Source organism: Prunus dulcis, chromosome 1 (genome assembly GCF_902201215.1).
Source record: "Prunus dulcis chromosome 1, ALMONDv2, whole genome shotgun sequence".
NCBI lineage: Eukaryota > Viridiplantae > Streptophyta > Magnoliopsida > Rosales > Rosaceae > Prunus > Prunus dulcis.
Genome location: NC_047650.1, coordinates 30842549 through 30855886, shown reverse-complemented (window position 1 = coordinate 30855886; position 13338 = coordinate 30842549). Strand labels below are relative to the sequence as shown.

General features: G+C 37.9%; 3 protein-coding genes across 3 annotated transcripts; 1 reads left to right on the top strand and 2 right to left on the bottom strand.

The window, feature by feature from the left end:
- The first annotated feature begins 334 nt into the window (after window positions 1-334).
- On the top strand, window positions 335-1535 carry LOC117614729 (submandibular gland secretory Glx-rich protein CA-like). The gene has a single exon (XM_034343627.1). The coding sequence runs from the start codon at window positions 842-844 to the stop codon at window positions 1250-1252; it is 411 nt and encodes a 136-aa protein (XP_034199518.1). The 5' UTR covers window positions 335-841; the 3' UTR covers window positions 1253-1535.
- Window positions 1536-4039: 2504 nt separating this feature from the next.
- On the bottom strand, window positions 4040-8155 carry LOC117625506 (S-adenosyl-L-methionine-dependent tRNA 4-demethylwyosine synthase). Its single transcript, XM_034357053.1, has 8 exons — window positions 7024-8155; window positions 6808-6923; window positions 6264-6439; window positions 5670-5860; window positions 5497-5583; window positions 5003-5160; window positions 4710-4920; window positions 4040-4620 (listed from the first exon to the last, which is right to left on the bottom strand). Exons 1-8 carry the CDS (start codon window positions 7873-7875, stop codon window positions 4480-4482), a joined length of 1932 nt encoding a protein of 643 aa, XP_034212944.1. The 5' UTR covers window positions 7876-8155; the 3' UTR covers window positions 4040-4479.
- A 129-nt stretch (window positions 8156-8284) lies between these two features.
- LOC117625498 (probable methyltransferase PMT28) lies at window positions 8285-13035 on the bottom strand. The gene is made up of 8 exons (XM_034357047.1): window positions 11430-13035; window positions 11173-11322; window positions 10506-10776; window positions 10302-10394; window positions 9528-9702; window positions 9077-9319; window positions 8781-8975; window positions 8285-8644 (listed from the first exon to the last, which is right to left on the bottom strand). The coding sequence occupies exons 1-8, from the start codon at window positions 12249-12251 to the stop codon at window positions 8446-8448; spliced, it is 2148 nt and encodes a 715-aa protein (XP_034212938.1). The 5' UTR covers window positions 12252-13035; the 3' UTR covers window positions 8285-8445.
- Between the last annotated feature and the right edge of the window lie 303 nt (window positions 13036-13338).

The window sequence follows — 13338 nt, the reverse complement described above, 5'->3', positions numbered from 1 at the left end:
GCGCGAAACCCGGGGAAGCGACACAGTTGGTCAGACTGCAACACTGAGTCTGAATTGTACAGTACAAGTGCATCCATCTTTACCCACGTAAAAATACAAAGCACATGCCCCTCCCCCTCTTTTCAAATTTCATAACCATAATACTAATAATATTATTAATATTATTATATTAATAATAAAAAACAAAAAGAAAACAACCCATTCGCCCTTTGGTCAGCTGTGTGTAGGCTGTAGCTAGTTAATAATCGAACCCAAAAACAAAATATAAATATAAAAAGAAAGAAGACGCTAACCATGGTAAATATATGGTTACCCTGAGGCTCAGCCACCCCCATATATTTTCATGAGAGGCTGATGGATGGATGGAGGCTCTTATTTTCTCTCACTGCCTTTCGACCTCATTTCCTCCTCCTTGTCTTTTCTAGCTTATTTATTTAGATAGAAAAATGGACAAAGGGGAAAAAGGGAATTATAATTATTTCATTGGCCTTTGAGCTTTTAAAGATTATTTGGTTATTTTAATCAGTAGATAGTAGGAGGAGGTCGATTTTTATTGGGTCTAGGATATGACTCAAAGAAATTATTTTAATGGGATTTCCAGAATTTAGGTGCAGGTCAAAGATACGAGTCTAGTTGCTCTCCCCATTGAGACCTCAGGGAGAGAGAGAGAGAGAGAGAGAGCGAGAAGCTAAGGGTTTATTCAAGATTGGATTTTTTTGGCTGTGTGGGGTTTAATTTTCTCTTGAGAATTCAGATTAAGAGAAAAGTTGTTGTCTTGGAATTATAATTATCAAAAGCTTTATTGTTATTATTTATTTGATAGAGAAAAAAAAAATCTATTATGGGTAAGAAGAAGCCTCAGAAAACGAAGGAGCTTTCAGTAGCTATAGCTGAAGCTCCATCAACTGGAGATGAAGGGCAGCAGCAATCACAGCCTCAGCCTCATACCCCAAGAAAGAGAGGAAGACCTCGCAAGATCATTGAGAAAACTGAAAGCACTGAAGAACAATCCACACCACAAACAGAAGAAGCTGCTGCTGCAGCTGAAGATGTTGAAGAACAGTCTAAAAAAGCAAAAGCCACTGAGGATGAAGATCAACAAGAAGAAGAACAACAAGAGCAGCCAAAGATAAAAACAGAAGAACCCTCATCGGCTTCTGTGAGAGGAGGTGCTAAAAAGGAAGAGGGACAAGCTAGGCAGCCTTCAAGAAGTAGAGCTAGGCGGAAAAGCAAACCCAGAAAGAGTAGCTAAATTAGTTACTTTCATGGTAAAATTTGTTGTTCTTGTTCTTCCCTCTTTCTACGTTATGTCTGCAACAAAAAAAAGTTTTGATCTTTGAGATGTTCCCTTCGTTTTGCAGCTTCTGGGTTTGATTATTATTTCACTTTCTTTCTCTTTTGCATAATTGATTGATAATACAACACGTGAGAAGAGAAAGAGGTGGACTTGGCTTTTATCATAATCATCTTCTTTTCTGTATGCAAAAACTTTCCAAGTAGTTAAAGATTAAAAGGAGATGGATTTGATACTTTTATATTGATTAGTAGCTCATGTATTGAGATTGAGCAACTGGGTTTGTTGTGTCTTGTTTGGTTGATGAAAATATATTAGTTCAGCTTCCTATCATCAAAATTATTATTATTATTTTTCTGTCACATGTGTATATTTGAGGATTGGAGGATAATGGAAGTTTGTGTGTTATTTTACTTCTAGGTTGAAAGGGGAAAGAAAGAAAAACAATAGAATGAAAATGAAATAAGCACCAAGGGAATAGGGGCAATGAATGAAGAGTGAGAAAGCGTTTGGGGTTTTCTCAGAAAGAAGAAGATTGCAATCTGGAGGTGGGGAAGATTGAAACAGAAATCGTATTCTTGCTGAGTTAGCTACTGCCAGTGCCAGCTCTGAGTAATTCCCAGTAGATGCCAAGTTCCAAGTCGCTGCATCTGGCACGTGATACTCACGTTCTAATACTAATAAGCAAAAGGAAAACACTCCAATCCAAGCTACCAGAAAAAGCTGCTTTTATATATATAGCTATAGCCGCCTCAGGAAGCCAATAAGTGGTTTTGATAGGGAGGACGTGGCAGTTAGGGGTTACATGGGCGCGTTGGGTTCCTTAGCTTACTGTCTCGTTAAATGATGGACAAAGTCAAAGAAGGATGAAGCTGTGGAAGTAAAGGTCATAAGCTTACAGCAGGACGTGTTTAATTACAAAGCAGCTTCTTATTTTCCCGTGGGCAACAAAAAAAGAAGAAAAGTCCAATTTATAATATAAAGTAATTTTCTTTTATTGTTTCAGAAACTTTGTTCGAGGAAGATGAGAGAGAAGGATGGGCGTCTGTACGTGGTTTTTATTTTTTTTGGGGTGGGGTCCATGGTTCCTGCTTCCACTCGTCAACTTGTTGTGCCCACCTGAATATAAACTCAAACCAGCCACTGTTTAATTGAAGCGCGATGGGTTGTATGACACTTTCTACGAAAGCAAATTAAATTGCGCAATGTCATCGCAGGCCGCCTTTTTTTTTTTCATCTATTTTTAAGTAATTTTTTTTTTGTAAAAAAAAAAAATATATATTAGGATGATAGAGCTTGAATAGGATTAGAGTTTTGGTAAGTTCGATGGTCCGTAGACATTGCGATTTCTGATTGTTGATGTATATGGAGATTTTACATCTCATCAAGGCTTAATTAAAGTCTTTTAATAGCTAAAATTATTTAAATGCATATGTCATATCCAGTGGCAGAGCCAGAATTTAACATTAGAGGGGGTTCTTCACAAAAAATTTAAAAATAATTCGAATAGGAGTCCTCAAGCGCTAAATAGGTTAATAAATTAATAATATCATTTCATACTAATTAATAATTTATCCATCTATTACAATCATTATTGTCCTGAATTTCATATTTTAACATGGTTGAATATTAATCTCATCATCTACACTATTAAAGACTCAAAATTTAACAATTTATACTTCAACAAAGAGAAGAAATACAAAATATGTTCATAAATTTCAATATTAAGATACCCTACTTAGACATGTAAAATGGAGGAAAGGGGAATTCACAAAGCTTAAATTAATCAAAAGAGGAAGAGAAGGAGAAAAAAAAAGAAAAGAGTTTTTACTCCAAGAAGCAAACATATAAGTAAAAATATGAGAACATAAAAAAAATTGAGAGAGGGCCTGGGCCCACCCTGGTCCTTGGGTGGCTCTGCCACTGGCCACGTCAGCCCATTTAATAGTTTTTTTTGGTCGAAAACCATTTAATGGTGTTGTGGGGTTAAATGAACAGAAGTGGTAAAACAAGAAAATTGTCAATATTTAGAGATTTTGGGATTAAGTAAGAAATTTTCAATTTTATTAGTAAAATGAGACTGAGTGCCTATTTCAAGAGGTAAAACAATAATTAAATCTAAAATTAATGGCTGTTTCAAATCGGCATCAACAGTGTAAACTAGACGGCTTTCAAACCGGCAAACGTGTGATCTACTGAACTTATTAAAACCCCTTTTTTTCCATCTTTGTTTTTCGCGTACAAGAACATTATTATACGCACAAGAACAAGATTGAAGAGAGATGAAGACACGAGTCATTTTATAGGGAATATATCATATATGGATCATAGATGTCAACTTTTATATTAACCACATAATTCATCTGAATAATAACTTCACTTAAGTTCAATGATCATGTGATTGATACCAAAATATTTCATTTATGGGCCTTCCATTTTGTCGGGCTAATCTTTTGAAAGTTTTTTTTTTTTTCTTTTCAATTTTTGGGCGGTCTGTTCGATAGAAAATGAACTGAAAATTCTCATGAATGGGAATATCTACAATTGACTGTACCATGCTCGTGAAATGAATTCACTGATATGACATAATTTCCTTTGCCTTGTAGCAATCATAAATTATTAAATAAACACCCGGAGGAAACAACATGATATTAATAATGCATGAACAAGGTGGGTGACGTGTAAAGATGTGTACGATATTTTTTTTTGTCAAAGACGTGTACGATATTTGGAGGGGTCGGAAGATGACAATTTTCCATTTATAGAATGACCCAGCGAACAACAATTACATAATTAGTAAAAAAAAAACCTCAGCAATAATAATACAGGGGCCACTGAGGCAGGATACATGGCCAAATATTACTACTAGGTTCAAAGGGTAATATAGCCAAATTGGATGCTGAGCTGACAACACGGTAGGGGCACAGGGAAAACATTTTCGTCGACTCGACTGGAAGGGTGTATAGAAAAACTTAAAGACTTCGCTGAAACATAAAGCATCACAGAGAAATTTTCCCAAAAACAAGCAGAGGATAACTAGAATACAAGGAAGGTAAACTATTTCAACATTTCAACAATAACTTGTGCCTATATCAGTGTAGTCATGTTGTGCAAAACTGTTTCAAAGAAGTAAAACTACAATCAAAACTGTTTCCTAAAACTCCATACTGATCCAAATCTGGTCGTCACTGGTTTGATCTGTGATGACGCTCCTTCTTGTATCGAGACTGATACGGATCAAATCCACCTTCCTCTGCACCATAAACAGCCCATGAAGGTGTGGCAGCCATGTAATCCTTACTGTCAAAAGGTCTTCCGGAAGACACCTGAATTTTCCACAAGAACGGATGAATGAACAAATATTATCACCCAAAAGGCACTCTTAAAGAGTATATAATTGTTAAGAGGCACACACCAGATCATGAAACTTTTCATAGTCTATCCATGTGAACCACTGGCCATTGATCTTGAACTTGTCAGTTTTTGCCAGGAGAACACAACATGAGTGGACATGCTCACATGCCACCTCATATTCCCCGTTACTTTTCAAAGCCAAGGCCTCTGAAAAAGCCTTAACATCAGCATGCCATGGCACATTCTCCATGGTCAACTTTGATGTAGCAGACCTGTCCATAGATCATTCTGATTATAGAACTCGACCATTTTAAATGATAAGACTACTTAGAAACCAAAGAAAAGAAAACTTACGATCCACAATATGTAACTCCTTTGATTTCAACAAAATCAGGATTTCCAATGCTAAAGATGTTATAATAAGCATCAATATCTTCTGTATTCCACCCTTTCACCAGAGTTAAGCGATAAACAGTTCGTTGCTGTTTTTCCTTAAGAGATTTCAAGGAATCCTGGCAACAAAATTCAAGCATGCACATAAGTAACACCAAAAATACTAAATCATACCAGAGGAAACTGAATGGTGCCAATAAGATTTTTTAGATACTGTTTCATTGATTGACTATTGAAACTCATACAGAATTTAGACTCTGACAATAGGTTGGAACATATTTTTTTTATCCAAGAACGAGCTCCATGAGAATCAAAATTCTGAACCAGTTATATTAGTAAAATATTATGTACCAAAATACCCCCGGTAAAAAAATTTGGTACTTCAGGGCATACAAAAAACTAAGAAAGGCATAAAAAATTGGGAATTCAAAGTTTCAAGTGGATCAGATACTTACAATGAATCGCTCCCAAAAATCCCCAAAAAGTGGCCTGTCAATTGCCTTCAAACTCTCTTTAGTTGCAGCATCCACACTTACATATAACTGAATGCATAGAAGAAGTCAACAAACAATTCCCAAAAAATACACAAATACTGTGATGTAAGACAATAAAACAGGGGCACACAAACCTGTGTAATGGGTTTCAGCATTTTAATCTTTTCAGGAAACTGAGCATTTGTGACTAGAAACGTAGAAATCCGTCTCCGATGCAGCTCATCTACAAGTGCATTAATCTCTGGATACATGATAGGTTCACCGACAAGTGATAAGGCACAATGCCTGGGAGAGAGACCCTCTGTTAATCGCTCCAATGTAACACCTGCAGGAGAAGATATCTCACAACAATAAACTTAGTGGATCTAGACTGTATTAAATTTCCTAAGGATTTATTAAAAGATCCAAAGTAGAAATCACAAATCTAGAACTCAAGATTTAATTAGTTCAGCAGTTGGACATCAACGACTTAAAAAGAATTACTAAGGAGAAATTCAAGGTTGATGATACCAACTATGAATCACAGTTAACTGCATTCAGTCAATTACTGGATAGTTGATGATAGTATAACCAAATAGTTTGGGAACCCAACAAAATCACCAGTACAAAATCATGTCTGCCTAAAATTTCTTTAATTCATCACTGAGTCAGGCAGGCTTGTGGAACTCAAAACACCTAGTCCATTATCCAAGGAAGTATTTCTTCCCAAAAACACACACAAGATTTACCAGGAACTCCTTTCATTTGTTTGATCATTTTTGTGTGCAGGTCTATGGCAGAATTTACAATCTCTAATGGATCATCCATCTTCCACTGCCAACTCTTTCCAACAGGATTTGTGTGATGCCTCCAACAGAAAACACATTTGTTTGAACATGCCAAACTAGGGGTTGTCTCCATGCACCTGTTCCATTCAAAAGTTGACAAATTTAAACTGCTGGTTGAGGCAATGTGAAACACATAAAAAGACTGCCAATATAAAAGTACATGAAACTATGTAATATATAGCAATTTGAATGTATAAGCTATAAAAAGACTGGCAATTCACGCTCATTACATAAAGCTTATGTAATACAGATACAACAACAAACCTATACATTATGAAAACTGTAAGCTGGGCCTTATGTTTCACTTCATGAAAACTGATATATAACAGTTAAATAATAAGCAAAAAATCTGCACATAAGACATGTATTCACAGTCACACAGACATGCACATATGCGAAAGGATGGTGCAAAATCTGCTCAAAATCTAGAACAATTTTCAGTTACCTGTGACTTTCTATGCCATAAAATGAGTGCTTGTAGCAACCTCCTCTACCTCTAAGCTGTGACTTTGTCCATCTACAGATTTTGACACCGCTATGTGAACCTATAATTTTATACCCCTGGATTTTTATCACAAATAAAATCAAAGCCAAACATCAGGATACAAATCCTAAAAGGCAATTACACAACTGAAAATCTTCCAGAAAGAGTTTGACTAACCTGTTTTACTAAGCTTGCCCGAATCACTGGAGTGACCATCTCTTTTTGACCATTCACCGTCCCATTAGTTTTGGTCACCGTCACTGTCCTCCTTCTTGAAGGTCCTTTACCTGCAATATCCTCAAGATCAACAACCTCCGACTCCACATCATCTTCCTCCTCCTCATCCTCGTCTGACCCATCAAAACTCTCAGCTTCGCATTCAGCACCAACCCCATTACTCAAAACCCCACCATTTTCAGCCACACCACCCTTCAAAAACCTCAGCACCTTCCCACTCCAAGCCTCAAAGACCTCGTCTATATCACCACCATCCACATCACCTTCCCAAATTGAAAATATCTCAGAAGCGCCCAACGCCCTCATCCTTTTTGCTACGTCCTTTCCCACCGCATTGAACGTAGCGCCATAGGCTCGGCTTCCGACGCCGAATACCGCGAATTTGCAATTAGAAAGCAACAGTGATCCCACTCTGAAGTCCTCCGCGCTCTCAGCGAGCCAATTGGAGAAGAACTTGGCGTTCGCCGGCGGCTTCCCATCGTCCCAGGTCGAAGCGATGATTAGGACGAGGGTCTCTTTAGGGAGGTCTTCGGGCTCGTAGTGGTTGGGGTCGACGAGGTCGAAAGCGAGGCCGTTGGAGGTGAGAAGATCGAGCAGACGATGAGCTAGGGCTTTGGAGGTACCCGTTTGGGAGATGAAGAAGAGCTTGCCTTTGCGAGGAGAAGAGCTAGGGTTAGGGTTTAGGGAGAGTTTGAGTTGCTTGAGGCGGCGTGATTTGTAGAAACAGTAGAAGGTGGTGGCTGAGAGGAGGGCTAGGAGAGTGAGCCGTGCTGGGACTGAGGATAGGGACATGGCGGGAAATGAAATTTCTGGTTTTGTCCTTTCAGGAAATTCACCTGAGTGCCGTGGAGGAGGCGCGAATAAGAGTCATGCGACCGTGAGAGTGATTCAATTTCAGAGCCGCGAAGAGTGAGAGAGGAAGCCTGAAGAATGCGATTGGAATTTGGGTACGCAAACTTTTTCGGCCCAAAATATGATTCGAATTTTGGGGGGTCTATTTGTTCTTATTATTCCTCGTGCTAATAACGTGTTATATGCTAACAACCTGTTATATAATTAAGGAAAATTGAAACGAAAAATAGAGGAGGACAATAAAAATTAGTCGCTAAAACTTGTTACATTCATCTTTGAGACTTACAACTATGGGCATTTTACCCACAAATTATAGTTACTAATTACAACAATAAGAGCATAGTTTACAAACAAGTGGTGTGTATCATTGTATCAAAATTAGTGTCTGTGTTCACAATAACCACCAGTTGCAGGTTGTATATTTCGCTCGAAAAATGAAGCATCCCGCAGTAAGCATGGCTTTGCCGCCAGCTTTCATAGTGTTATGACTTTAGGCTCTGCAGTATGAGTTTAAGGCCGCCACATAGTTTTCTGTGCGCATAATATGCCCTCCTTTCCCTGAGCATAAGTCATCCGGATCTCCCAATGCAAACTCTTCAATATGCCCTCCAAGGGTTCCAGTATCTCAACTTTCTCACGTATAATTGTCCAGCCTCCAGACCGTAACAAGCGATCCATCTCAACAACAATCGATACCGGCTGCTTACACCTACAGATAGTAGTATTCAAGATGTAACTGAAAAACTAGCTGCAGCTATCTTCCAAATTCAATTGGTTGTTATGATGGAATGTATTAGTGGCATAAGCAAGATGAAAGAACTCTGAGTGGAGAAGTTGACTCTCACCGGTTCTTAAGCCGTGAAAACAGATGATCGACATGCAAAAGGTCGTATGATCGGGGATAAGTACCAAAAGACTCACACCAGTCATGGTAGGTGCCAACAAGCCCACGTTCAAATATGAAAGGAAGTGTATCAGGTGTATGGACAGGGACCACATTCATCACCCACACCTTTTGTTGCGAGAGGGCTGCAGCAAATCTGCATACAGAACATTACAATTTGATTCAATGACCAAGTTTGATGCACTTTTTATGGAAAAGAGAGAGAAAGACACCATTTAGTTGTTTTTCTTTACATACCCTCCATAGATGGCTTTCATGTCCATCACATTTCGAATATTTGACCAGTCAATACCCAGTCCAGTGAGATAGGATTTTTCAACAATGGCTTTCCAGTGCTTGGTGTCTGCAACCAACTTATCTTTATCACTCAACCAGTCGGGATACCTTTCGAGCCTCTTGGGCCATTCCTCTGGCCACTCTGTCCCATGCTGTTCAATAGCAGATGGAATGGCATGCAAGCAAGTCTTCACAGGAACATACCTGTTAAGGAGCACGTAAGGTTAAGTGTTCCTTCTATATATAGATACAACAATTGCTTTCCAAATCGAATAAATTGAAAAGTAGTCCTCCATGCAAAAACAATGAACGTATTAATTCCATATACCAAATTAACGAACCCAGAATGAATACAGACATAATGTTAAAACCACGAAAATGAATATTGTAAAGCAAGTTTGTTTAAGCTTACCACGCTGCATCTGGGTTGTCATTTTCCTTGCATAAAGGTGGATATTTCTTCCTCCTCAACTCATATATATCATTTGAGTCCGGTTTCTGGTATATTTTGACACCCACATCACTGACTTCGTCAGTTTTATGTGCCAAAATATTCCAACAGATAGATGCCGCCAATTTACTCATGACTGGACGAGAAGAAAAAAAATGCCACATGTTATTCAATATCAAAGAGCCCAAGAAACCTTGTTAGACAGAAAGTGTAAATACTAGTCTCGGGTTAACTTCATATGAACAACTCTAGAAAAGCGTAAACAAATTAATTGAGGATCTGAGTCTATAAAGGCTTCAAAGCTATCTTACAATACAATGCATAGATCTGCATATAACTTCAGAGTAATTAGAGACAGGTCTTTCAGTCAATCCGTACAAGTGGACCATAACCTTGGAATAAAACAAGTTGCAGTTCCATAGAAATGAAAATTTCAATTTTTCAGCACAGTTGCATTCAGGATAAAATTATATGAATACCGGCAAGCAAACAGATCTAGATGCACTAACTAAGAAGGTTGCAGTTCCATAGAAATGAAAATTTCAAATTTTCAGCACAGTTGCATTCAGGGTAAAAATATATTAATACCGGCAAGCAAACAGATCTAAATGCACTAACTAAGGAAATCACTCCTCGCAAGAATAGTATAAACAGTAAGATTTTCCAAGCAAACAGTCTACTGTTCCAGCTTTCAAGCATATCAAAAAAGTAAATAAATAGCAGCATAGGGCAAACCTTCTTCATCCTCAAAGCTGTCATGTTTAGTTGACAAGACAAAGTATCCACCAGGCCTTAAAATCCTATTCATTTCTAGAAGATGCTTACCCCCTGCAAATGAAAGAAAACCACACGAATGCAACTTGAAGTAGGATTCGAAAATTTAAGAAAAGATTTTAAAAAAATTGAAAGACAGGGACAAAAAAAGGGGTAAACTCAAACCATTTGAATGCCAAGGTATGGTGCACCCTCCACAGTGAATAGCATCAAAAACACCACTAGGAAAAGGTAGCCTTCTATTTCCAAAAGGGCTAACTAAAGCAGGAAAACCACGCTCAATGGCAACTTGAGCTAGGTCAACTAGGTCATCTTTCAAGCCCAATGCCAATGCTAAGACATCCTTATCAAGGAGAGAAGCCCCAAAGGCAGAATCTGTACAACCAATATCCAGCACTACACGGATATTCTTTCCCCATTCGATGTCTGGTACCATCTATCAAATGAAATGAAATTCAAACTGCTATTTATGGTAGGACTGACAGCATTAAATTACTATTAGGAGATAAAAAGCATATATATGCATATCAGTATATGTGTATGGTGGAGTTTAATTTCAATCTGTAAATAGCCGCCGCGTTCAAAAATTCCCATCTCTCACAATACTAGGATGCAAGAAAATTGTAGACATAAAGCAATTAGACTCCTTATTCTAGAAATATAAGATTTTCAAAGGTGCTATTTCATATATAAAAACACATGTCTGAAAGAGAAATTGTCTATCTACCCAAACAATCCTGTCCAATTTATATCATTTTATTTCAGGTTGGAATAAAAGAAGGATCATAAAGATTCAGCACAACTCAAATTCACGGCAACGAGGAAAGTTCACCTCTTCAATGGACTCAAGATAGTGAAGAATTCCACCCCTTAATTCAGACTGGTTTTGAGGAAAAGTAAGATATTCTCCAGACTCCATCACCCAACTATGCTCCTTGATGAATGCAGCAAGTTTTGGATGTTGCACATTCTTATACAATATCTGCAAAACATGAGAAGTTACAAAAAGAAAATATCAGAAAATATTTTTAACTCTCAATGCACTACAATAGAACAAGAGAAAAACATATCGAAACCCCAAGCATATACCTTTACTTTGCTATCAGGCCAGGGGACTGGGCTACCATAACCATCACGAGGAAGAGGTACGAGACACATTGGTTCTGTTCTCGGGCAACTCCTCTCTGTATGCCTATATTGCAGCCTTCCAGTGGTAATTTCCATGTCAATACAGGGAATGTAATTATGCTTGCTCCTTGTGCTACATAATTTCCAATGATAATGTGCTTTGGGATCAAACAATGGACCCTTAATCTTATATCTCTTCTTCCCCCTTTCTTCCGATTCACCACCGTCATCTTCCAGCTTCTCCTCAGATTCCTGATCCAGTGACACAATGAAAGCACCTTCCCCTCCTGTTTCCTCCCCATTTACTTCACCTTCATCATTCAAAGCTTCTTCCTTTCCATCCACTACTTCTCGTTCTTCATCTTCATCTTCTTTTTCCTTTTCTGAATCTTCACTCTCAGATTCCTCAGAGCCATGTTTTAGCTTCGTCACCTTCTCTGGTAACTTTTTCTTACCTTTCCCTTTTTTCACATTTGCTACTTCTTTCTGGTCCTTCTCAGATTTATGCTCATGGGCAGACAAAGTCACAGACCCATTGAACTTTTTCTCATCCTCACCCTTAATAGAAGATTGTGTAGCAGGAATGTTTACCCATGTGTTCCTTGATCCAGGAGGCGAGCCTATGTTGTCAAAGCTTTCTATTCTAGTAGTCACAGAGGAGGAAGAAGAAGAAAACATAGACCAGACGAATATAAAGCAGAGGCCTACGATGGCCACCGCAGTCATTTTTATACAGAACCCACCTGGGCGTTTTACTTGGCGGCCAAACCGAGCTACGGCCATCACTCTAACTAAACAATGAAATCTGAACCCCAAATGACAAACCCCGCCAAAATGAGATAGAATATCAAATAAGAAAGATAGCAGTATAAAAACTCACTAAAAACGGAAACTTGACAAAAATCTGGAGCAGGAGGTAAGATAGATCTATGGTGTATTTCTAAAAAAAGAAAAGAAAAGCAAGAGAAGCTGAAACTGAAACTGAGGGAACCCAAATGGAAAAGTCACTGTCTGGATCAAAGCAGACAAAAACCACATCAAGATCACCCCTGAAAGAATTTATAATCTGAAGCACACGGATAGATTAGCTTCATTTTGTTTTTTTCTTTCAGGCGAGAAATTAAAGAAGAGCTTCACTTGGGTATATTATCCAAAACACAGAACGCAGGAGAAATTTATCCGTCACCCAGAAAACAAAAAGAAAAATGAAAAGTGAAAGAACGAGTTATCTGGGGAAATAAGCATAATCAAGTATAAAGTAATAAACCTTTGAAATTTTAAAAATCATAGATTTATGTCGGATTGACAGAATTATATTGTCTGGCCATTTCTGCTGCTAAATGTTTGGAGGCTCGAAGTCAAGAGTAGCAAAGAAAGCATGTCACATGTGGAAGAACTCAGATATATTTGCGTTTGGCAGCTAAGCTAACGCCATCAAGGGGAAGGACCAGCTTCACTAGTGTTGGGTTTCCGTCAAGTTTCGCTGTGGTGCGTTGTGCTCTAAGATTGCTTCAAAAAATAAAAATAAAAAGTCCATTTTTTTTTTTTTGTATTTTTAAGTTTTAGTTGCCAAATCAATTTTTACTCATAGTTGGATCTTCAATCAATCAAATTCCCGGTTCCTTCGGGTTTGAGCAAGGGGTATGCTCTCAACTGTTTGTTATACTGTAGTCGTTAAAAGTTTAGCAAAATAAAGAAAAATTAACTTCTTTTAATTTTTGAAAAGTCGTTTGCTTTCCTTTTTCTTCTTGACATAACTCTCAAAAGATATTTTAAGTAGTTATCAAATTTAGAAATAAATAAATAAAACGAAAATCGTTTACATTGCCAATTAACGGTAGATTTTGGAATGCTTTGCTTTGTATTATTT

Coding starts and splice junctions, on each gene's coding strand:
- LOC117625498 (XM_034357047.1), bottom strand. CDS start 12,251: ATGGCCGTAGCTCGGTTTGGCCGCCAAGTAAAACGCCCAGGTGGGTTC. Junction 11,323..11,429: donor GGCCTGATAGCAAAGTAAAG/GTATATGCTTGG, acceptor CATGTTTTGCAG/ATATTGTATAAGAATGTGCA. Junction 9,703..10,301: donor CAGCTTTGAGGATGAAGAAG/GTTTGCCCTATG, acceptor CTTCTCGTCCAG/TCATGAGTAAATTGGCGGCA.
- LOC117625506 (XM_034357053.1), bottom strand. CDS start 7,875: ATGTCCCTATCCTCAGTCCCAGCACGGCTCACTCTCCTAGCCCTCCTC. Junction 6,924..7,023: donor GGGCAAGCTTAGTAAAACAG/GTTAGTCAAACT, acceptor ATAAAAATCCAG/GGGTATAAAATTATAGGTTC. Junction 5,861..6,263: donor ACAAATGAAAGGAGTTCCTG/GTAAATCTTGTG, acceptor CTTCTCCTGCAG/GTGTTACATTGGAGCGATTA.
- LOC117614729 (XM_034343627.1), top strand. CDS start 842: ATGGGTAAGAAGAAGCCTCAGAAAACGAAGGAGCTTTCAGTAGCTATA.